Raw genomic sequence first — 25,249 nt, forward strand, 5'->3', positions numbered from 1 at the left:
GATATGTTCCATAATGCGTATCACTGCTTTTTTTCAGTCCAATTTTAAACATGTTGTGAAGACTATTTTACAGATTATAGATGTTATTGCTAGGAAGATACCCTGAATTCTTCTCCTTGTCATTTAATCGTGGCTGTGCAGGATGCATCAATACATTTCATCAAGTGAGGAGGCTTTCTGCGCTTGTCTCAGTTTCCAGAGGCATTAATGTAGGACACAAATCTTTGGTGTTGCAGGAGAAGGCCAGTTGGTGAACATATCTGTTGGACTAGAAAGTTGTAGGACAAGCTCTTTCTCTAGACAGGTCATTCAGATGTGCTCCACTGTTCTTGCTTTCTGGGTCCAAGCAATGGCTTGCTGATATGGAATGTTTTTGTTCACATCCAGAGATCTACTGCTGTGGTCTGCTGAGTGCCAGGAAGAGTGACTGCACAGGCCTACCTCCATCCATGCTGAACAACCCTGAAAGTCCCCAGTCCAGAGGACAGTACAGAATAAGAATGAAGGGAAACATGTCCTTGATCTGCTGGTACAATAAAGGGCACTTTCGTTTTCTGACCAACGCCTATTCACCGGTTCGACAAGGTAAGCAATATTCCTACTGCTCATCCGGGATGTCCACATGTTTTATATGACAAGGCAAGATGAGTCACTGAGTTTGATAATAAGCCTGAACAAAAAGCTTGATCATAATATCCTAGTTAAACAGTAGCAGCAGTGTTGACTTCCCTTTTGTGTCTTCCTACAGCTATTATTTTTTCTCATACAAAGGTTAAAAGCCTAATTCTAATGCAGCCTCCTTTGCCTGAGCTGGCAGAGGCAGTATCCTTTTAGATATATGTCTTCGCTGATGGTCAGAGAAGGGAAGAGGGTTGCTAGTCTTGCAAAGCATCTTGTAGCATTGCTGCTACAGAAAAATTAATAAGCATCATGTTGTACTTGGAACTCTGAGCAGATCCTACAATTAATTTATCTTATCCAGTAAAAACTTCGTCACAAACAAATGTCTTTTTGCCAGAAATAAATATGATTAAGGCTTCCTGTTTTATGTTAAATAGATTTTAGCAGTTGATGAAAAGAAACAAAACCAGATAACTTGGATAGTTCAAATAATTGCAGAGAGCCCTTGATGCTGAAATCTTTTACTTTTGAAAGTACACAGATGTTTTTAAGAATGTTTGGAAACTTCTGTAAGATGCAATATGATTAGTTAGCTCTTTGAAACTTGTCTTCCAGTGAAAGTGTTGCTTCAGTTTCTCTTCAGTTTTATTGTTCAGAATTATGGATAACTACCTGATACAAACAAGAATAACCTAAACTTTTACATGTAGAGACACCAATTCAAAGGTGTATTTTACACTCGTGGTCTGAGTCCTGAGTGACTCTCATGTGTGTACAGGCTACAGAAGCTAAGTTGAGGCCTTGATTTACTGTATGATGAGCTGAGAAGTTGACTGAGTGTGTTACTCAGTGTCTTGCCAGAAGCAAAGCGTGGCTGTTTTCTAGGAACCAGGCACCATTAGCAGAGCGAGGACTTGGTGACTCCAACAGACCAGTGTCTGAGCGCCAATGCTGAAAATATGTCTGTGAGGGAAATGCCACTAGAAAAATACTCTTTTTCTGTAAGTGTTAACTGCTCCTTTAAAAGAGGGGCCAAAAGCAGACTCTGCATTGGCAGTGTCCTTTACAAGCAGCACACAGAGGTGTGAGCTGTTGTGCTTGTGGGTGACCTTGGGCCTGTCTTGGCATAGATAGGATTGTAGGTTGCATGTGTGAGGCAGTTGAAGGTCCAATGATCAGGACCTGTGCATGGTGGTGGGCAAGATAAGCCCAACACATTGCTCACCAAATGCTTGCTGGGACAGTCAACATGGTTCACGGTGCATCAGAGCAGAAAACAGGAGGCTGGCTTTTAGAAGAGTGGTGCTGGGGAAAGAGAGTCTCTAGCGGAGAGCTGGGAACAGATGGAGACTCAGTTGGAAGTCAGGAGACCAGATTGCCTGCCTCTAATTTGGCATCTCTGAAGTCAGTGCAGCAATGCTAGTTTAAACCAACTTGAAGCTTGACCACTAAAATTTTCTTTAAGGCATGTAAGTAGAGAAAAGGAGGATGACGAGGAGGAATCTGTGCTCCTTGAGGCAAGCCTCTAGCACAGACCTTCAGAGCACATGTTAGACAGGAGAGGAGGCAGGGATGAAGCAGAATAAAACCCACACAAGGGTAGTTGGACAGAGACATGCACCAGTGGGATTGCCAGACAATGCATGGTGTGTGTTTGCACTTGGCTGAGCATAAACATTGATGGAAGTGGAGGAGGCCATGAAGATAAAACCTTGAAAACAGAAGGCAGGAGATGGTCAAAATAAAATTGAGGATGAGAAAAGGGGTGGATGTAACTAATAATGAGCTGTTTGTTGCAATATAAAGGAAGTTGAGAAGGTAAATCTTGCCTGTACTCAGAGAGCAAATCCCACCCAAGGCAGAGGCACCAGGAGGGCAGTACACTTGTCAGAGCTGATCTATGAATACTATTCTTAGATGCAGCAGGTTATTTATTATGGATGTTTTGAACCAATGTGTCATAATACATCAACTCAGATGCTAAAGGATGAGTCTTGTTCCTTTAGTCTTGCAAAAATGTCCTGCTTACTCTTCTATCAAGTATGAAGTTTCTGCCTAGAAAAAAAATCAGTGGGGTTCTTAATTTCCCTTAAGCTTTCACATGAGTTTCATTTTTCCTTGTGCCTGTATTACAGAAGAACTGAGAAGTCAAAAGAGATTGAGACCCCCAGAGATTAAAAAGTGACCCTCATTCTAAAGCTGTTGATATATGTACTGGCCCAAACCTCCTGTTCTGTGGGACAAGGCTGCATTTTTGGTTTCCACTCCAGATCTGGTGCCCACTTTCCCATTATCTCCATTACTATGTTCTAGAAATAACTACAGTCTTTTCTACTTTCCATATGGAGCAGGCAGTGACCTCACTTGCTGCACAGCAGGATGACCAGAATGACATCTTGAGCAAAAACTTGTTTAACCCAAGATCTTTTTAAGTAGCTTCTTTCTGAGAAGAGCTTTCACAGCTGCTCTTTACCAACCAGCTCTACTTAAAAGCTAAAAAGACAATAGCTAAGGATGGAAAACAAATCTTGGGCCACATACACAAGGATTAAAGAGCTGAAAATGGCATGTTGGCATCTTAGAAGTGACTTGTGAGAAGATGGGAGATGTTGTAGAGACATCGCAATTGTATGAAGCAGCTGTATAAGTCCCTGTGTGGTTCTTAGCCCAGGAGGAGCTGGAGTGAGGAGTGTCTGTGACTGTCTGCTTTCCTGAAAAAAACACTTTGCGTGATTTGCCCAGAACTGAAAAATCTGGGAAAAGAAACATAATGTTAGAAAATAGGCTTCAGAATGGGGAAGCTTAGGGTTTTAACCTTAGATTTCCATGTGCCCTTTGTGCAACTATGTTCAGGGGGTTGTGTCCAAGTGTGGTGAGAGTGGAGATGGGGCCAGTGGACTCTGATGGGAAGACCTTGAACATTAGACCTTGTTACAATGCTGACTGTCTGCAGTTCTACGTCCTAATAAAAAACCAAATAGCACTTGGGACATGCAGCGCTCCCTCTGTTGTGTTATGAAATATCAGTGCTTGCCAAGGTGGAGCGGTGCCAGGGAGGGAACACGGGGATGCTGGGGGAGGACCGGGAGGGGAAGGAGCTCCCGGGCTGTGCCGGTGAGTCAGCTGGCTGGGGACAACTTGCCGCAGAGACCTCGGCTGGGAACCACCTGGCTCTGGCAGTTTCCTTCCCTGGAGAGGTGGCCTATGGCCACGAAACAAGCCTGGTAAAGGCTATAAAAATAATGTGCGTATAAAGCTATTTATAGTCTCAAAACAGAGGAATGTTACGTGGAATATAATAGAAAGTGAGAGGGAGTATATGGTACCCACATAGCTGCCACTGCAATGCATTTTTGTTTTTAAGGCTTGTGAATACAAAGCAAATTGCAAAGGAAATATAAATCCTCCAAAGGAGGAGAAGGGAAAGAAAGAGAGGAGAGCAAGAGGAGAAAGAAGGGGATTTCTTTTTTTTTTTTTTTTTAAAACATGCATCAGGAACATACTTATCCTTTCCTGACCTGGCCAGGTGGGATGGCAAGTGATTTTGCAGCACCGATGCAGCAGGCTGGTGGTATATCAGCCCTCTTTACCTCATGCTAGCCAGATTGATGTAGGACTCATTAAAAGGATCAAAAAAGCTCTATAGTAAGTATGTGAAGGTAATGAAGCATTTATTTATTTGATTGGGGATTTTTCCCCTCCCTTTGGGCTACATTTACACCCAGCTTGGGGAGACAGAGGTAAAAGAGAATGTTTTGAACAATTTAAAGGTGGTATCATTTTGAACTCTTTGAAAATTAGACTTTAAAGGCCCCAAATAAATTGCTGCATGGGTCAGCTGTAACATGACATTTAGTATGTGTCGTAAGTCTTGCTTCAAAATAGAGCCTGCCAGCTAGGACAGCACAGGGGGCTTGACAGAGATAATGGATGGAATGAGACTTCCAGCTGAGGGAATGAAATGGTGAAGTCTGTAGTCATAACGTGAGGAGCATTTTAGGGATGATTGTAAAAGAGTTGTCAGAAGGAAGGCAGTGAGAGTTTGAAGGCTTGAGAAATGAGAAAGCTCAGAATCGTACCTGTACTGAAGCAATGTGAAGAAAGGTGCAGCCAAGCTGTGCTTTTCTACACCTGGAGAAAAATAGTGTTGTGCCTGGGGGAGAGCAGGGATTCTCACTAGGCAGTGTGACCTAGACATGGAGCAAGAGACGATTCATACCCTGGAGAGCTGACCATCAAACCCTGTGGGGACATAAAGTCAAAAGTTAGGGAACAGACTCCTCAATAAAGTACTACAAGTTTGTTTTACTTATCCTTCTCTTCTACAAGCAGCTTCCTCCGGATAGGGAAGACACAGAGGAGAGGAGGAATAAATCCAAGAAGAGCTAGGGGAGTTTCTTGGGAGAGTGTTGTACTCATAACTACTGCTGTAGTGTTGGAGAAGCCAGATCAAAGATGCACCATGTGAAGAAATGGGGCCCATTCTTGGAGTAACATCTTTGTCTATGGATAGAATGGTTGGTAGGTGGCTGCAGAGGACTTGCTGCCTTACCACAGATTTCTGCAGTAGGCGGGATAATCATCCCCCATGATGAGCTGAACGGTCTATCCAGCTGAGCAGGCAGGGCAGGGAACGTTGCTCCCAGGCAGACGAATGTGTACATCCTACGCGTACATCTGAGCTCTGGCTCCCCACAGCAGCGGGTCAGGCAGCTTCTCATTCCAGAGACACTGTGGTTGTGGCTCCTTCAGCTCACCTACCCGCATCACCTCTGTCATGACTGAGTTTAGCAGGCTGGCGCCTTCTTCTTGTGTTTTCTTTCTTTGTCAGTTAGCACCTGGTGGAGAGGAGGTGCTGTTGCTCTTGGGCCCCGTGGGTGGACATGTGAAAGGATCTCATTTGAAAGGACTCATTTGGGACCTTCAGAACTCAAAGCATAAAATAGCAAGTCACAGCTCTAGAGGTGACCACAATTCATTGAGAACCAATAGAGAGGCTAATACCATTTTGGGATGGGGGCTACTGTGGAATTCTGGCAATGTGTGTTATTTTCTGAACATATGATAAAAGTATTTGTGTCTAACACCTTTTCATTTCCAACTGAAAAACTATAACTCTTCTTCCTCTTCCACTTGCTCAATGTACTACCAGTGAAAAAAAACCCAACTTAAATTAGCATCTCTGTTGCAGATAACTTCCCAGTTTTAGGGCAGAAACTGTCAATAAGGTTTATTTTTTAATAGCCTGTATCTAGAAACCATATCTTTTAATTACTAGACCTATGAAGTGGATTTAAAACTGTTATGTTTGTAATTGATGCAGGAGTTATAATTAAGAGAAAAAGTGGAGAAATTCCATGCCCGTTGGCAGTTGAAGCCTTTGCTGCTCACCTTAGCTATATCTGCAAATACGATGACAAATACAGCAAGTAAGTAAGAATGTGTGTGTGCATGTGTTTATTTCTTTCACTTGTCCTCTGTTGCTGCAATGTTTGTGTTCTCTGTGTTGAGCTGCAGCTGAGGGCCCAGTTCTGCTTTTATGGAATTAATATTTGACAAAACTCCTGTTTCAGTAAAGGTCGGCAGCCGGCTCTGCAAAAGGGCAAGAGCTGCATTGCTGCTGTTGTTTTGGCCCTAGCTACCCATCCACCCATCCTACCCAATTTAAAAAAAAAAAAAATTAAGATGTATGTTCTTAGCGTCTTCTAAATGACTTGTAAGAAGTGTTGGGAAGATGATCCAGCAGGCTGATGTTCTTGTTTACATCAAATTGAAGGCTAAATAGAGAATTTAACAAGGGTCTGCCAGCCCCACAAGTCTTTCAGGCTGCCTCAGCTCTCCACCCCTATCAGCACATAGTGTTTAGGTGATTGTCTGTCCTGGTGATACTTGCGTCACCTGGAGCCAGAAGAAAAAGGCATTCACTCATGGATGTAAAGCAGATCTAGATGACTGGGGACAGCAAAATGTAGATCTTTTCACTCCTGAATTCCAGTGGGAATCCTTGGTGTTAGCTCTCAATGTAGCAGGGAGAAACAGAAATGAGTAAGAATAGCAGTGGTGAAGCTTGGCTTTTGGAATAGCGAGGAGGTGCGGATGATTTCAAGAAGTGAAAAATTGAGGCGAGAGAAAGGCAGCAAAGATTTTCCAGGCCAGTTCTGGGCAAGGCAGCAAGAATTCAGTAAAAGAGATGAGGTGGTTGCTGGAGACTGATGTTGGGATCTGATCTGAGGAAATCAATATGAAAAAGAGGTGAGGTAGCAAATTTAAATGGTTACTAAAAATGAAAGTAGGAAAGTGGGAAATCTCATGACCAAAGAACAAATATTCTGGCAATCCTAGAATTATTCAGAACCTAAATATAAGGATGTCAGTCCTTTCTAGTTCTGCATTGTGGAGAGGTGCTTCACATACCAGCACTGCATGCTCTGGCTCTACCCCCACATCCTCCCACCTGCTGTTGACAGCAGCAGAAACCATTCTTTGGTCGCAATAGAGATAAGCAAGAGGGGAAGTACCAGGAATCTTCCCTAAACTGTAACATAATGTGCCTGGGGCTTTTTTTTTTTAGTTACAAATTGAAGGGATTCAGACCCACAGCTCCCATCACGTGGATGTTTGTCCCCGATAAGCTCGAGGGGTCTGTATCGGTACTCTTATTTACATGGGGTAGTGCAGAGATGAGAGTGCTGCTGAGGTTTTGCTTCTGAAAGCAAATGAGTCGGTTCTTCTAGACACTACTAGAAATTTCCAAAATTGTGCAATTGAACTGTAAATGATTGTAAAATACATCATACAAAAGTTCTTAAGATGATAGTTGTACTAGGTATTAAGTCCTGGGCCTGCTTTCCTTTTGGGACTGGAGGATCTTTGCCTGGGGTTATTTCTTGCATCCCACCTGCAAGGTTTGGCTGAACAGTGCTTTTCCTTCCCCTTGTCTGTTGTCTTTTTAGGTATTTCATTTCTCACAAACCAAACAAGACCTGGCAACAAGTATTCTGGTTTGCCATCAGCATCGCTATTAACAATGCCTACATCCTCTACAAAATGTCGGAGGCCTACCATGTGACGAGGTACAGCCGTGCACAGTTTGGCGAAAGACTTGTAAAGGAGCTTCTGGGCTTGGAAGACACCTCACCCTCCCATTGATGCATTGTTCTTGGTGGCACAGGCAGGGGGTGGAGGGTAAGCAGAAGAAGATACCACACGTGGAACGGCAAAGCAAGGAACTTGTGACACCACCAGTGCTGTCCTTATCCAAAAATGCCAAGTGATGCTACTAGAGAGGTGGGAACTTTGTTCCTGGTAGCAACTGGATGTAAACATGTCCTGCAGAAAGTGCCACTGGAAAAGCTGACACAAAACTGCATACGTGAATGCCCTGTGGAAATCTGTACACCAGAAACAGTCTTAAATTAGTCGTCATCTCAATACTATTTGTTGAAGAGGGTCATCTTGTAACGTTCCTCTTGGGCTAAGAGCGTGTCATGTATGTCATAGCTCAGCAGTCCTAGGCGGGCATTACAGAAAACTCTATACCATGCTTGGAGTTATTTAATTCTGGGACAAGCACCGTAAGTCTGCACCATGGGCTGTGGTTGAGAGAGACTGCTGCCCTGTCCAGCATCGCCGCTGTCCGTCCTCCCTCCCAGTGTGCGAAACGAAGCAGTTCAGATACACCAACACTGAAGCAAGCGTATTGACAAATAAAACCTTCCCAGGCAGGCAGCCAGGAACCGAGGACCAGTTATGACTTTTTATTTCTGTCTTCTTTTCTTTTTTTTTCCTTTGTTTTTATTAGTGTAATGTAAGGCAATTTGATCCCGGTTAGAACGCAGCAAAACTAGGAGAAACCAAATACAGTAGTAAATGTAAAATGGAAACGCATTACATTGATTTTCTTTTTTAACCAAGATGAAATGTTTTATACACAAACAAACAGTGAGTAATACTGTGTTAACAGTGAGTAAACCAGTCAGTAATACTGCCTCATAACTTAACTGCCACGGTTAGTGTGTAGGTGAGAAATCAGAATATAACAATTACATTTTTTTTCTTGATTTCAACTGTCTTAAATGTTGCTTAAAAATCTAACGTAATGGACTGTTAAGTGTTTAGGAATCACAATTTATTTCTTTTTATTTGTAACTGTCAAGACTTTTTTTGTCTGTTTTAGAACTTCATTTGGCACACAGTTGGCAAGAAAAATAAGTCACTAATAGCAGTGTGTTTCCCATTATCACTGCAGGATGTTCTGTAGGAATTCTTCTTGTTAGAATTCAGGGCTTGTCACAGTAGTTGTAATTAAGCAGTTTACATGTTTAGCAAAATAGCATAGCATTGTGTTTTACAAAATGAAATAAGTCCAATTAAAACCAGACCTTAAAACCTCACTAAACCAGAGCAGGCCCGAAGAGTTCCCCTGTTCTGAGTAACACTGTAGAGGGCAAGCACCATTATGAGCTGGTGCCAGTGGCTGAAACACCACGCTTTGGTGCTGATGGAATCTGAAGGCAGCTGAAGCTTTGGAAAACAGGGCTGACAGAGATATATGATTGAAACAGGAGAAATGATACTGAGATGAAATACTGCCCTGCCCTCTACACCGTATTGATTTCACTCCACAACTCAATAAGCAAAAAACTCTGTATTCTAAAGGTTAGAAGTGATGGACACAAACAGAATGACATTAACTTACAGGGCAGAAATGATGTTGCTTAGAGAACCAACTGGTTTTAGGTCTGTCCCTGGGTCTGAGAAGTTTTACCAAAGAATGACTTGAGTTGGTTCAAGAGGAAGGAGAGTGAGTGATGGGTTTCCGTATCGGTGTAAACCTCACCAGTTATATGTATCTATCTGGTGAGAGACAATAGAGGGTAACCAATGTGAATTTGAGAATTCCACAAATTTCATTGTGGTGTGATGTGCAAATGTAGAGCATGTAAATCATAACAGAGGAAGAATCTAGCAAAGGTTAGTAAATTACTGACTAGCCCAAAGAGCTTCCTTGCACTGACATCTGTTTCCTCCAAAGTCTTATTTTTTTTGGAGTAGACTTAGAGGCAGATCTCACCTGATTACCAGGAGAGTAAAGTGGCCAACTCCATGGTGGTTCTGCTCCCAGTAAAGCCTGGAGACCATCGCACATGTCCTGCTCTGCCTATAGGTTTCCTAACCATCCCTTTTCCCTTCTTAGTCCACAAGGTCTCCACCAAGAAACCATGGGAGAAAGGACAAAGCCTTGTGCAGTGGGGACTCCTAGCCTCAAAAGGGAGGAGAGGGTCTGTACCACTCTAGTCTTTGGCAATGCTGAGCTACATGGGAGCCCAAGGATGAGTTCAAAACTTCTTGGCCCTGCAGAGCATGGAGACGAGCCCTCTTCAGACTGTGGGTGGTAGTTAGTTCTTGTCAGTATTCAAAGGGGGAGAGGAGCTAGTGTGAGGCATGAAAAACAAATGTTCAGCAATATAAGCCCACAGTTTCCTTTTATTTTTTTTTTTTAATGGAATTCCACAGAGGTACCTAAAGGCAAATGGTGTTCTTGTTGGTCCCTGCTTCTGACAATGCCAGCCTATGCTGGCATATGCAACAGGAAGAGTAGCTCCAATTTCATTGTATCCTGTAAATTTATACTGTATTCAAAACTGGGGCAGTAAGGAAAGGAGGTTTGGCTGGAACTTTGCTGATGAAACTGTTTGAACAGTAGCTGCTGGGAGCCCAGCTTCCTTGCAATGCCAGAGCATTTTCAAGGTGCACATGCCCCCAGCAGAGATGGGGAGGTTTGCAAGGCCTCTTCAGAGCCACTTGGTGCTTCTGAGGAGCAAGCACAGCACTCTCCACCTCCATTGTAGCCCCTTCAGATATGTCTGAAGCCCTTGGTCAATTTCTACATTACTACGCATGCTTAAAGGCTCAGATCTAGGCCGTCCCATACAGAAAATGCCTTTTATTTCTGGAATGATTAATTTGCCACTAATGTATGCTGTTAATTGTATGGATTACTTGAGCTGAAGTCATGAGGTCTTAGCTTTTTGCCTCAGGGACTTGGTCCTGAGTAGTTTTCCCTAGAATTGGTGTTGATGGGGGATTACACAGTGGCTGACTATTACAGGGAAGATGTTTCAGTCTCCTTTTTAAAGGGGAAAAAATGAAGACAAAATTATAGCTTTGCAATGAATTTCATTTTCTTAGCCTTAACCATCCCTCATCATTTTGAACTGGTGCCCTAAACATACGCAAACATTCCATAAATAAGCAAAAATATTTATATATATTTATATGTGCAAAAATGCCTACATTTGGCTCTCAAAGCCAGCAAGTGAAAGCCACCAAAGCATAGTCTATATCCACAGATGACTATTCCACCTCATCTTGTCCATTTATTGACTGGGAATTAATAGGGGAAAGTTAAGATTTCTCCTTGTTGAAAAGTATCTTGCACTTTATGCTACTACAAACAAGGCAAAGTAATTAAGGAAGAAACTGAACCTTTTTGTTTTTAAAAGGCAAAATTTGTTAATTGCAGCTCAGTTTCTGGAACATTTCCTTTACCACAAACTGGCGTACTCAGATTTCGTTCCCCACCTGCTCACAACATTAAAGCTTCTCCCTAGTTAAAGGGAAAAAAAGGGGAGGGTGGGGGGGAGTTGGTCTCAAAGTAGTGCGAGGATGCTAGGTACAGTATGTGTGTTAATTGTGCAATGACTTGTGAAATGACAGCAAGTTTGAGTTGTTTTGGGGATTTTGTTTTTTTAGCCTTGAGACAATCCGTGTAAGAGATATTAAAGCTCAGCAGTAGCTAAAATGCAGCGGAAATGCCAACCAGGTCACAGAGGAACAGCTCTACATTTTTCAAGGGGAGAAAAAAACAAGTTTGAAGCTAAGGTAGACAAGGGAGCAGCAAAGCTCGTTTCTCTCCTGCTGAATTGAACTTTCATTTACACCTACTTCTGAAAACTGAAAATTACTTATTTATGGTATGCAAACCTTGTTTCAAAGAACCAGACCATCAGTAAGACATACTGACCACCTTCTATGCACAGTACTTCTTTCAAGAAATGCCTGTTGTGCCACGACCCATTCTTGAAAAGCATTTCTTTTCTCAGTGTGTAATATAACACTCACTAAAGCTTAGAAGCCACTGGGAAATGGTTGCCACTGCTGTTGTCTCAGTTGAAAAATGCTTCAAGGGCTTTCAGAAACTCTGACACTTTTTACTTCAGCCCATTTTTGTACTTGACATTAGGGCACAATTTAAAGAAATCTTGGTTTTCCATTTCTGTTCTCTAGACCCAACCGTTCTACGTTTACAAGGTAGTCTGAGAATCCAAATTTATAGAAGTTTCAGTGTCCCTAATGGGTACAAGTTCATTTTCTTTTGACAGTACCTAGAGAAACATTAATTTAGCTGTTTCCAGACTGACATTAAAAACAACAACTCTCAAAACAGCATTTCCATTCTTTACTTCCAGATACACTTCTGTGTTTTCTTTTATCGACTGAAGAAGTTGGTTTCATTTTTCCTTTCGAACATGTGTTTTACAAACACATGTGTTTTACATGTGTTTGTCTTGAGCTCGTGAGTAGTGAAAGAAGCCTCCAATATGTGAGTCTTACACGTCATTGTCCCATAGTCTTAGAAGTGATTTTACTGATCAGTAGGAGATTATGCTGCGCTAATAGTTCTGTGCTGATGGTTTTGTGCATCTGTGCTACTTTCCATGGCAGGATTGCAAAGTGTTTTAACAACCTCAGCACTCATGAGGCATCATTAGCTCCTCAAATAGAAGCTTCCCCTTCCCTTATCAGACACCGAGGCACAGGACGGGTAAGGGAGTGATAAAACTGTAAAGTGGGAGTTTGCACTCCTGCTGATAAAGTCCATGTTCTGCATTTTCAGTGACTTGTTCAAATGCACTTTTCCAAGCTAGAAGTGAAAGCATGCCCAGCGTTATTCCACCCTGAAGTAAGAGCTGTGGGATTTTGTTAGCATTGGTTCCTTACTCCATATAGGCTGATATGAGTCAAAACCAAGTTGCCCCAAAGGTAAGAGAAAACTGGATAAAACAGCAGCCCAACATGCCTGGAGGAGCTTAGAGGAGATAAACAGAGTCTGAAGCTTTGCTATAGTCCAGTAGTCAATGTGAAATTGAAATAAATAAATACTGACTTGAGAAAACTCACTGAGGCTTAGGTGGAATCTGAAGTCTTCCATCCATCTCTTGTGGAGTTTGCCGTGGCACTTTCGTGTTGCTAGGACTGATGTAACATTAGTTGTTTGTAAAACAAGAGCTCATCTCAATCTGGTTGAGCACATTCAAGTGCAAAGGACTGTTAGCAATGTTTCTCAAAGGCAAGGAACTCTAAGCTCAAAACATGTATATATTTGGCCTGTCATTAACTAAGGTATTTTGCACAGACAAATCATGTCACTGTCTGCTCAAATGCAAGCCCATCACCAGTGCACCTTGATATATACTCCTTCTTGTAACAGTTGTTCCCAAGCCTACCTTTGTTTCCAGAAGAATTATGAACTGGAAAACTCCCTTATCATCATCTCACAGTTGGGAACAGTTGAGAATGTCTGTGCTTTGTACAAAAATGGTCTCTTCTTCTGAGAGAAGTGTCTTCAGGAATCGAGCCCTGGAGAAGTTTCTAGCCCTGTGCTTCCCTTTGCTTCCCTCATTCCATGCATTCAGAGCACATCCGTATCATCCCACAGGTTCTTGGTCAGTCTGGGAAAGGTGACAACACAGACTTGGCCTTTCAGTCTAATTTTATATAATTACTTTGCTGCTTCTTTCTGCTAGTTTGCAAATCTCAGATGAAACAGGGTATTGTTTCTGAAGCCTGTACTAATTGCAATCACTGTGAAGGTGTTGCCTGCTTTGCCCCGTTAGTGCTGCCCGTCATGTTCGCATGGATCTAAAACAGGTATCAGCATCACCACCCCCAATGCTCCCATAAGAATGGCTGTAACATTCCTCAGCTCTGGATCACTGTTGAAGAGGAACCTTTGACACGGTCAGGGAGTTTTTGGGTAGGTTTTTTTCTTTGTTTTTGAAACCCTTCTGTTCTGATGGGTGTGGTAAGCAGCTGTTAGGCATCACATAAAGGCCTTAAGTGGTAAATTCCTTTTATATCACTTTTCTGAAGTAATAATTGCTTGTATTAGATGTCAAGGTGGTCCACACAATGTGTAGTGCAAAAAACTTATCCATAAAAACTTCACTCTGCCGAAGCGCTCATTTGATATAGCTGCAACAGTCCATGAATGCATGGGGGACCTGGATGAAGGGGGAAAGGACGGTAACACCACCCTGTAGGGCCAGAATGTGCAGGTCCTGACTGGATAAACAAAGTGGAGGGCAGGGGGATGAGTGCAGTTTGGGATCCAAGCTCCTTGAACAGACAGACTTCATAGTAGAGCTAGTGTTGTGTTAGCAGGGAAGACCCCAGGCCCATGCAAGTTTGCTCCCAGCCATGGGGAACTCTGTTTCTAAAGTAAAACAGCTGGCAAATGCTTTCACCTGTCAAGTATTCACAGTGTGCTCTGGACTTCAGAGCATTTTGTCCTATTTTCACTGCATACTAAAAAAAGCCTAGAAACCAAACAGCAAAACCCAGTACACGAAGTTCATCTGAACAGAACCCCAACTCACTTGGTGTCAAAGTAACTTTGTGGTCTTGTTCTTGCATTAATCTTTGTGAAGGCACATGCAAAACATGACCTCTGAACAATTTGCACCTCTCCGTGAAACAGAGTTGCTCATTTGATGGAACACAAACTGCAGGTCTCTTGGACTTACTTTTGCAACCTGGGTTTTTCTTGTAGCTGTAAGCCAAATCTTTGCCTGATATTTCAGTACTGAAATTAAAAATAACTTGTCCCTGTGGTCTGGGGTGAGGTTAGAGACAGCAAAACTCACATTAATGCTAGAGATCAGTTTGATCCCATGTGGGTGAGGCTAATCAGCACAGTCTGATACAAGGAGGAGTTTCAAGTGGAACAGCAGGTTTGAGGAGGCAGAGGCAAGTTCAGAGGTTGTGGATGCAGAGGGAGAAGAGCCAGGTGATCCCTACCAACTCTTATCCTTCCAGCATGTGTACTCCCTTCCCCTGTGGCCTCTGAGTTCCAAAGGCTGATGTTTGATACAGCCAGTCCTCACCAGCTGCTTTAGCGACGCAAGCCCAGCGCCACCCACGCGGCCGGCCTTGCCCCAGCCCTGCCCTTGTGCTGTCCCTCAGCAGCAGCCGCCAGCCCCAGAGCCCGAGCACCGCTGCACGGACATGCCACAGTAGAAACTGGAACAACGGGGATTCTGGAAAAGGAATCTCCCCCTCTACATTTACTTTTCATTTATTTTCAATATGTGCAACTTAGATGCCATCAAACGCAGTGACAGTACCAAGTGCACACATGGGCCTTAGCTGGCTGAGGGCTTTCAGGACGACTCCATCAGGCTGTGCTCACAACATAGCGGCTGCAGTTCTGTTGCAAAGTTACATGTTTATCGTTCTAAAGTTTTCAGTTGAAAGTTGAAATTCCAGAGGTAAAGCATACACTGCAATTGCCTTTCTTTTGTTTCCTTCTTTTTTTTTTTTTTTTTTAAAGAAAAACTTCTCAGAGTGATTTTGTAACAGCCAGGTTTTTCAGAAAGTGCAGGTGTGTGACCTCTCGGCGCTAAGAGATACACAACTGTGTTTCTGCATGGGACAGGGAACTACTTTTGTGACACCACTTTTGTTTTACACAAAGGCACGCTTGCAATAAATTTTTACAAGTTTTGTACACCATGAGCTAAATTCTGAGTTCCAAAAATGTGAAGTGTGGCAACAATAACAAAATGGATTTATAGTATCACTCTGATATCTTGTCATGTGATTTTATTTCTTCAACAAAGTTTGTTTACGATCAACAACTTTGAAATACAGTCAGATATATTGCCGGCTGCTTTTCTGTCTCATTCTTTTCTGGAATAGGTGGGAAAGATGTTTGGTTGCCCTCTGGGTGTCTAGGTGAAAGGATATGGAGAAAACACTGGTAGATAAAATTACAGGCTCTCACTCCAAGACCCTTAGAGGCAAAAGCCTGACATCTTTATCCAGCTGTTGAATACAATGGCATTTCCTTTAGAAAGAACTGAGTTTAAAAAGCCTTTGAACATAGTCTGCACACAGGCCTCCTGACACACACAAGCGATGCTTCCCAGCCCCCTCAGGGCAGGGAGGGGGACACAAGGATGAAGCAGCTGTCCTGGTTCTCAGCGGTCTCTCTGCTGAATGGTACCAGCCCTTTGTCCGTACTGCTCCGACTCTTCCTGGCAAGGTTTGTACCATCAACAGTACCCACCAAAACCATGCGGCATGCGGCACCAGTGGCATTTGCAGGCAAAACCAGACACGCATCAACTGCAAATAACCACTGTGTCATAGCTCCAAGTCAACAAGAGACTACGACCTGGTTTAAACCTTAATCCAGAATGGGAGGCAGCCTTGCAGGAGAACATAAGTGGGACTACGGGGGGTCTTTGCCAAAGACTACAATAAAGATGCCCCCCACACCTTGGGCTTGTGTCCCTCATGCCCCCATGGCTGCAGAGCATCCTCCGAGTACCTGCTAGTGTGGCTCAACACTGACCTCTTGCTGCGGTCTGTCAGATATCTGGAGTGTCTAAGTTGCTCAGGGTATTTCTTCATAGTAACTTGTTTTTTTCCACAGGAAGAAATCTAGTTTGCATCTAAGTTGTCCAAATAAATATCTAGATTTTCAGGGAAAATAAAACTCAGAGAAGCAACTAGCAGTGTGCTCCTTGATCTATTTAATGTGTCTGTGGACCCCATCTCTAGGACGTGAGTATTTTTCTTAAGTTGCTTAGCTAGTAACAGAACAGGGGACAGCAGGATATTCTGGCATGTTCAACATAGCCAAGCTCTCAGAAATCTTTTCAGCAAATAGGTAGCTGAATTAACAACCGTAGTGTGTGGGTCTTCTAGACCCATCACACAATCAGCTCCTCCAAGAAACAGGTTCCTTTTCCCTTTTGCCTTGTATTTTTTGCACCACAACAGTCAGTGCCGAGTAGCTGGGGAGCAACCCACTGGTGTCTACTTTGAGACATCACATCCAAAACCAAGAAGTGATCAAACCACGCTGCTTGCCTGCAGCACACAGCAGAGCCTGGAAACATGCAGGTACATCATCGGGGGGATGGACTGGCACAAACACCCCCCGGCAGGTGTCAGGGCTCCCCAAGATGCAAACAGCCAAACGCAGCACCTGCAGCCACGGGTGGTTCCATGCATCGCTCCACAGGCACACAGGGGCAGGAGGGACCTACAGGGCTGATTACAAGCCCCTGCAGCGAGACGAGCTGCATGCCAGTCGAGAAGTTCAGCTGTGTCACAATCCAAATGAGAATTTCTCCAAGCTCGCTGTCACGGTTGGAAAGCCAAGTCCAGCAGCACATCGCTTTGCTCCCTGGATGTACCGTGACCAGAGGTAACGCTGTGTGTAATCAGCTCGATCAGAGTTGTGAGAAGCAATGCAAATCATCTTTAACACACTAATTGAATAAAACAAGGAATTTAATTTGTGAAAATATGAAACCTGAGATCTCATTAACACTCAGAGACACACACACATATATACATAATCTCAGCACTGTCACTTCAAACAATGCCATCCATTCAGATCAGGGCAAGGCCTGCAGTAACTCAATCTCCTGTGAAACTATTCTCAGGAGAATTTGCAATTAATAATTCCGACGACGTAGTCATTCTTAATTAAGCCATACTTAACATTCTATTTTACGGTGTTTTCTAATATCCTGCTCCACTTGCCCCTCCGTCCCCAGAGAGGAGCAGAGCAAAAAGCATGCTGAGCCACAGCCGCTGCAGAAGGGACACCCCCAGCCACCACCAAGTCAAAGCATCAGAGGTCTTCATCCAAGACTTGAAATAGCACTTCGCACACGGGAATGAACGGCATCTCATCAAACCCCTGCAAAGCAAAGCCACCTCAACTCTCTTCAGAGACCGTCTCTGTGCTCCAGTTTCCTTAAGATCACAGCAAGGGTCAGATCACAGCCAGCCCCAGTGTTGTCTTTGGGAGCGAGGGTTTAAGAAGCCAAAAGGTTGTAAGGATTGAGAAGCCGGAGACCTCTCTGCCTCTTCTGCTGTTCCCAGTTCCTCAGTGGAGGCCTTGGATGGGATTCCCCAGAAACATCTGCACCAGAGATACTGGCACGGGATTCAAGTATTTCACCAGTGTTAGCTTTTTTTTCATAATTTGTTTCCTGTTACAGGTTTTGCCTGCGAACCTGCAACCCCTCCTTCCTTCAGCCAAAAAGCAAGAGCAGAAACAAAGCAGGTTATCAGTCTCATGGGGAGTTCACAATCCACAAACCTAGATGAGAATAACCTCCCCAGATCAGTCAGGCCAACCTCCTGCAGCGCAGCCCTCGCTCCACACTGGCCCAGAGGCAGCTGGTACCAACTGTGGCATGGGCATGCTGAGCTGCAACAAGCCAAAATACGCTTCTTTTCATAGTGCCATGCCTCGGGGCTGTATTGCAACCTTAAAAGAAGGGTTAGATATTCCTGCTGCCAGATTTGGCCTCCCCAAGAACAACAGGGCAGGATTTAAAATCACAGTATTGTCTCCTACGCTTTGGGGAAACAGCAAAGCAAACCGCTTCAGTTTCTTCTGGACAGACACAAAATTTAAAAAACAAACAAACCCACCACCACCAAAAACAACCACATAAACACAGGTACAATGATGCCAAATAATAATCTACAAAAATGGAAATTTGTTGTGAGGGGAAAATAGGGGAAGGGAGAAACATGCAATTAATTTGCTGTAAATAAGATCAGCATCTGCAGCCAGCCGCACCGAAATAAACTGCAAATTATTCTCAAGAATTGGAAAAATCTATTGCCTACTAGTGTACCTGTATCTCAAAGACTTTTAACATTGAAACTGTTGGAGATAAAGACAAATATATGAACTACTGTACATACGTATTTCTTGAACATTTGGACTAAAAAAACTGGTCTCCAAATATAAACAACTCTATCTCCACATGGCTACAGAAGAAAGCCCCATCCAACACTGGCAAAGGAAAATGTCATTCTGTACCTGTCAGTTTTCCTCCAGTTTGTGCATGCTATTCTTCTTCCCATTGTCACTCTGATTCATATTTTTGAGTCCTCTTCATTACTGTGCCAAACAACCCACTACTGCCTAGTACTGAGCTACTTCTGAGATTGGATGTGTCACGGTTCAGCCCCAGCCGGCAACTAAGCCCCACGCAGCTGCTCGCTCACTGCCCCCACAGTGGAATGAGGGAGAGAATCAGAAAAGTAAGAGTGAAAAACACTCATGGACTGAGATAAAGAGAGTTCAATGCAAGCAAAGCAAAAGAAGGGATTCAGTCACCGCTTCCCATGGGCAGGCAGTTGTTCAGCCATCTCCAGGACAGTCAGGCTCTATAACATGTAACGGCTACTTGGGAAGACAAACGCCACCACTTTGAATACGTGCCCCCCACCCATTCCTCCTTCTCCCCCCCCAAATATATGTTGAGCATGACATCGTATGGTATGGGATAATCCTCTGGTCAGTTGGGGTCAGCTGTACTGGCTGTGTCCCCACCCAGCTTCTTGTGAACCTGACATGGCATGAAAACCTGAGAAGTCCCTGACTGCTTAGCAACAACAAAACATCAGTATGTTATCAGCATTATTCTCATTCTAAATCCAAAACAAAACAGCTACTAGGAAGAAAATGAACACTATCCCAGCTGAAATCAAGGCAGGATGGGAGAGGCATCCCAACAACTAGCTTAATATTAGCATTACATTTTTGTGTTGAAATAATCACCTTTTTCATTCCTAATCCACGATTAACATAGAGGAGGTAGAATGCTCTGTTCAGAAAAGCAACTTTGAAAGTGCCACTGCAGAGTTCCACAGTTTGTCTTTTCAGACACCGGATAATGTCAAACGTTTACTAAACTGAAGAGACATGGTGACCCACAGTCTGAAGCCAGTCTGAGCAATCAATGGTATTAAATACTGCAAAGTCAGGTTTAATAAACTTGTTGAAACAGTAGAGATATTAACACTTTTAATGAAGAAAATTTGTTACTGCCACCAGGAGCTTGGTGCATGTTACCCTGGACTGGAAAAGCTCTGACATATTTGAAAGGAACTTTAGTAGGACTCAGACCAGCTGCTCAGCATCTGTATTCCTCACAGGGGTCTTGGCCAATGCAATAAATAGACATTAGATAGTTTAAACAAATCATCTTTATCCAGCAGCACTCTCTTGCCTGGGATAACAGCAGCCAATTTCAAGGCATTGTGCACTACAGTGATTTTAGAAGCTGCTTTTACATTGCATAAAACATACCTGCCTTCCCCTGGCAAGTATGCACAGAACCAGCGTAGCCACTCGAGTGGACTCAGTGGGTGCCAGCAACAGTGTCCTGTTGCTCATGCAATGAGCAAATGAGATTCCTGACCTTTTGTTCCCACGAGCCACCATGAACAACTTGTTTCCTTGTGATTTGCCCAATAACATCACCAGCAAATTTAAACGGGAACATCTATAGAGGCAGAGTGGTTCAGCAGACCAGTTGTAAACCACAGACCATGAACAGCTTGCAAGGTGCTGGGATGAACATTTCTTTGATCATCATCATCTCCCAAAAGAGCTGCCTGCAGGAGAGGTGACCGGGCACCCTCTGAGCAGGGGCACCAGGTACCTGACAAAACTGGGCTGCAAGGGAGCTCCCTGCTGCAGCTCAAATTGCGGTGCTAGAATCCTGTCCTGCAGCTACATAGGTGGGGACCCAACCTCATGCCTGTGCATCAGGTTTAACCACCAGGATATGCCAGACCAGCCAGACCCAACTCTTCTCCCCATGTGCTTGCCCTACCTGTTGTCACCTCAGTTTTACAGTTCCTGGTCCCCACCAGACCTCCTTTCATGCTACAAATAACCAAATCGCTTTGACTCTACCCAAAAGGGAGAAAACTAGAACAGGAAGAGAGAGAAAATTTCCTCCTACTGTTTCTTTTCGAACAACGAGGAGTTATTTATGGTTAAGTTCATTGTTGCAGGACAGCAGAGCCTTCTCCCGGCTGACAGAGCCTCTCCGGCAGTGACAGCCTTGCAGCAGCCTGCCGGATTCTATTGCCTGAGGTAGGTTAACCCAGTTTCTCATGTGGTTAATGAAACTCAGCAGTGGATGAGTTTTGCTGTAGCTGCTGTCCTTGGGGACCTTACACAAAGGCTGAAGCACCCAGGAATGCATGAGCAGTTCTGTCTCCTTAAGACAGTTTTGCTTAAAAATGGGTGGTTGCAAAGTCATCTTCCCCCACTGAAAACAAAGCATAACATCTTACCTGGAGTCATGTCCCAAAGAAGTGGCAAGAACAGCAGATGTGTAGATCTCTGAGCTGCTCAAAGCAGTGGGGAGAAGATAGAGCAGGAGTGTTTTAGGAAAGGGTGGTAAAGGGTCAACTGTTGTGGAATGTTTTGGACCTTTGGCACCTTCACACAGGCCTTGAGTTTCATAGGGTGTTCCCTGAGCCTTCCGAGCTGAGCTCTGACCAAAAAGCTTTGCTGTAACTTTGCAGCAGCATTCAGAAAAAGACAGGGGACTTGCATTTGGTGTGGCTGCCAAAAATTAATTAAAACAACAAAAACAAACTAAGGAGAAGACTGTGCATATGACAGGGTTCATCAGTCAAATCAGGTAGAACTTGTGCTTATTACATGCGTCAGACCAAACTCCTGCAGCGAGCTTTCTCTACCTTTCCACCTCCTCAGGGCTAATTTAAGAGCTGTTCTTGGCAGCCCATAATAATCACAAGGAAAAAAAAAAAAATCAAATTCTCTTCTGCCAAAAGGAAGAAACTGGAACAGGGGAACCGGCAGGAAACTTGTCTTGCTGCCCTCTCTGTCTTTCCTACAGAAACTTGTGCTCCAGGGCATCCAGTCAAAGCAAATGCAGCTGCCTGCAGGAGGGACGGCTGGAGCCCCCCAGGAGAGAAGCGGTGCAAGCAGGGGCTGCTCTGCGGGGACAGGGAAAGCCCCTTCCCACAGACAAAAAACCAGCAGGGACTGGTACATATAGGTGAACACAGAAATAACCCTATAATACAGAGAAGCAGACAGACAAGCATTTTCTCTGCGGATACCTTATGCTCAGGCAGCCTTTTCTGTACCTACAGTCCGCCAATCTTTCCTGAAAGAGGCAAGAGTGGAAACCGCCCCTGCCCTGAAATTCAGGCCCTGGCAAAACAGAACGTGTCAGCTCGCTCACTGAGCAATTCACACATTGCAACCACAGATCGACAAAATGCTTAAAACACATCTGTGGCTACTCTTGCTCCAGCCTTCGCAGACTCAGGGAGCGAGGCCGATGTGAACGTCACCTCCAGCGCCAATAGTCAGGCAAAACCAGAGTGGAGCAAGGAGGCTAAAAGGTCGTGTTCAACTCACATGGATTTGGACCCACCCTTTATGCCCCCATGAAATGACCTTTCGTTTAACCAGGTCAAAATAAGATACGCCTTTTCCTCTCAACATTAAAGTGAATGCTTCTCTCCTCTCTCCTCTTCTCTTTTCATCTTTTCAGAAAGCTGATCGATGGTCCTTGCTTCAAGGGCATTGCTGTTTCCCAGCAGGCTCAGTTCAGCTCCACACAGGCTGGGCATACCTTCAGCTTCATTGCCAGAAATCATTTTTATCCACATTAAATGGATAACAATGGTATAGTACTGGCACTGACAAAAAACAGTGGGGCTGGTTCCCACCAACCCTACAGTGCAGGAGTCCCCAGGCTGCAAACGCTGCTTTCCCTTTTTGTCATCATTTCTCCAGTGATGGAGCCCAGCGTGTCTCATCTTGAATCAGGGCCCTCTTGCCAGGTGAGGACATTCAGAAACTCACATAAGCCTTTCTCCAAGCACTGCTAATAAAGGTCTAAATTCAGATGCAGCACAAATATTACCACATCCAGGGTAATGGAAAATTCCATGGCATGTTTTCAGGGGTCCATAAAAACTTGTTTTCTTCGGAAGTCTGTGCGAGCTCTCAAATTCTGTCCTTAGGGACTGTGCAAAGAGACATCAGAATGTCAAAGATGCTGTCTTCTACCTAAGAGGCTATTGAGAATGCTGATTCTTACTGGTTTATATCTGTAGGCATATGGAATTTAATCCCTGAAGGCACTAGATTTCTGCTATTCACAATAAAAAAGAAAATTAATTTCCTGACCTTTCCTAGGCCCATTTTTTTATGTTTAATCTTTCTAGGTGAAAGTCTGAAATTTAAGAACTGTTTGCCAATGTAGTATTGAAATGAATCAGAAACTCTTTTGTATTTTCTGCAAGGGGTTAAGGAGACCGCTTGGTCAGTAAGCTGTAGCAAAGAAAGGTAATTTGAAATGAGAACTGGAGATGGAATTCTCCACCAAACGTATTAAATATCAGCTGCTCGGTAATTACTGCTGGGTGTTCTCAGCTGGCGCTGCTGCCTGGCCCATTCCTGGCAATGCTCTGTTGCTTACCCACCTGCTCTTCCCCAAGACACTCTGTGCATCCCTGTGTTTGTCCAGCCTCAGGTTTGAGCTGCACAGAGCGGTTCAGCTGGAAACTGTCAGCCAACATGGACCAAAGGATGTGCTGACCCAGCATCCAGACTATGAAAACAGCAAATGCCTAAGGAGAGATCCAAGGAACAAGATCAACACCAAGTAATCTTTCCTCCACCTGCCCCACCAAGCTCCCATCAGTCTGACTTAAAGATCTCGTGGTGCATGTTTTATGTGTGTGCATGTTTTACCACCCTTTTTTTCACTGAAAGGCTTTTCACATCTGTGAAGTAATTTGCAACAGTGTGAAGTACTTATGTTATCAACTTGGTATCAGAAAACATCCTTTTTTTTGCCTTCTCATTCACTGTTTGTAAAGAACAACCAAGTTTTAACTCCCTGTCTGTATTCTCCTTACTGTTCATGATCTGACCTCTTGTTGTACAGTCACCAGGCCTTTCTAGCTCAAATGAGATGGAACAGGAGAATTCCTGCTCCTTGCTGATAAAGGACTTTTAACAGGGAAATAAAGTGACCCGTGACACCCACTCTATGCCACTTGACTTGCAGTTGAGCTACGTCTGCCTCCTTTATTCCATTTTACCCACACCTCTTAAGATTTACCAGCATACTGTGTGCAAATACTTTGATCTATTCCAGCACATAATCCTGTTATGAAAAATGGGAACCACAACAGGTCAGAGGTCCCAGGTGGATGAACAATTTTGGGGATGTCCCCTACACAAACTGACAGATCCTCGAGAGTATCAGTTCAGATCAGTAGCCTGCAAGCGTTGCTTGGGGACATCCGGACATGTTTTGCTGTTTTCATCCCAAACCTTCCCCCTGTATTATCACCTGCTGGCCCAACATTGATTTACCTCACTATGCTGGATTTGCTCTAAGTCAAGGAAGATGTACCACCCCTCAGGAACACTGACTCAAAGCCATGTCTTTAGACCAGCTGTCTGTCTCTGCCGTAGAATCATAGAATCGTTTGGGTTGGAAAGGACATTCAGAGGTCATTTAGTCCAACACCCCTGCAATGAGCAGGAACATCTTCAACTAGATCAGGTTGCTCAGAGCCCCATTCAGCCTGGCCTGGGATGTCTCCAGAGATGGGGCATCTACCAAGCCCGAAGTACAACATGAGTGGTAACCATCAGTGGGAATCCTACCTAACTATTATAACAGCCATAAGGGCCTCATCCTATTTTTAGTGGAGTTGAGAGGAGGGCCCTCATTCTTCACCATCCCTCCGTCTGCCTTGAGGACAGCTTAGGGAACAGCCATGAATGGTCTGGAAAACTTGGTTCTCAGCTATTTTAAGAGACTCAGTCTGTAAGGGGAAAAAGGTTGAGAGACAACAGAATAAAACACCAGAAGCTCTGATACAAAGAAGAATGTTTTGAGGAACAAAATTTAATTAGCAGAGAAAATGGCTGAGGGGTTGAAGCTGGACGTTCAGTCTGGAACCAATTACTCATTAAAACAAACTGATTTGGAACAGCTGACAAGAAGAGAATTATTAATAGTAGATCAGCTGAAGAGTAAGATGTCCTAAGTCTCAAATTCCTCAAATTCCTCAAATTCCATGATATTTAACTGCCTACATTTTATTTTTTAAAACTGACTGTCCTAAACACTTGCACAAATTGTACCCAGTCTTTTACATGCAAGCTCAACGCTCTTTGTTGGAGGTCACATCCAGATAGAAACTTAGGAGCTAGCACAGGTATCACTGGTAAAGATGTTACAGCTTATGCTGTAGAGCACAGGACAGCCAGATCTCATTTTACCTTAAACTAGAAATTTATTAACTTTGAAATACATTCTAAGCTGCATCTCCTTCTCCACACCCTGTCACTTCACATGTCTTTCTCTTCTACTTTACTATTTTTTAAAAAATCTTTTTTACATAGGCATCAAGATACCAGTAACAGTTTCATCATCTTTTGTAGTTCCTACTATGAGGGAAGCCCAGACCTCACCAGTGACCTAAAGACACCACCCTCTCC

At 43.8% G+C, this 25,249-nt stretch overlaps 1 protein-coding gene across 1 annotated transcript in view; it reads left to right on the forward strand.

Moving 5' to 3' along the window:
• Nucleotides 1-9,019, forward strand: part of PGBD5 (piggyBac transposable element derived 5) — a 63,748-nt gene extending 54,729 nt beyond the window's left edge. Inside the window, exons 5-7 of the mRNA XM_065057734.1 lie at nt 388-585; nt 5,945-6,050; nt 7,575-9,019. Of these exons, the coding sequence (XP_064913806.1) occupies nt 388-585; nt 5,945-6,050; nt 7,575-7,770 (500 nt within the window). The 3' untranslated portion in view covers nt 7,771-9,019. The remainder of the gene's footprint in view (nt 1-387; nt 586-5,944; nt 6,051-7,574) is intronic.
• The last annotated feature ends 16,230 nt before the right edge of the window (nt 9,020-25,249 follow it).

This window comes from Columba livia, chromosome 3, assembly GCF_036013475.1.
Source record: "Columba livia isolate bColLiv1 breed racing homer chromosome 3, bColLiv1.pat.W.v2, whole genome shotgun sequence".
NCBI classification, from domain to species: domain Eukaryota; kingdom Metazoa; phylum Chordata; class Aves; order Columbiformes; family Columbidae; genus Columba; species Columba livia.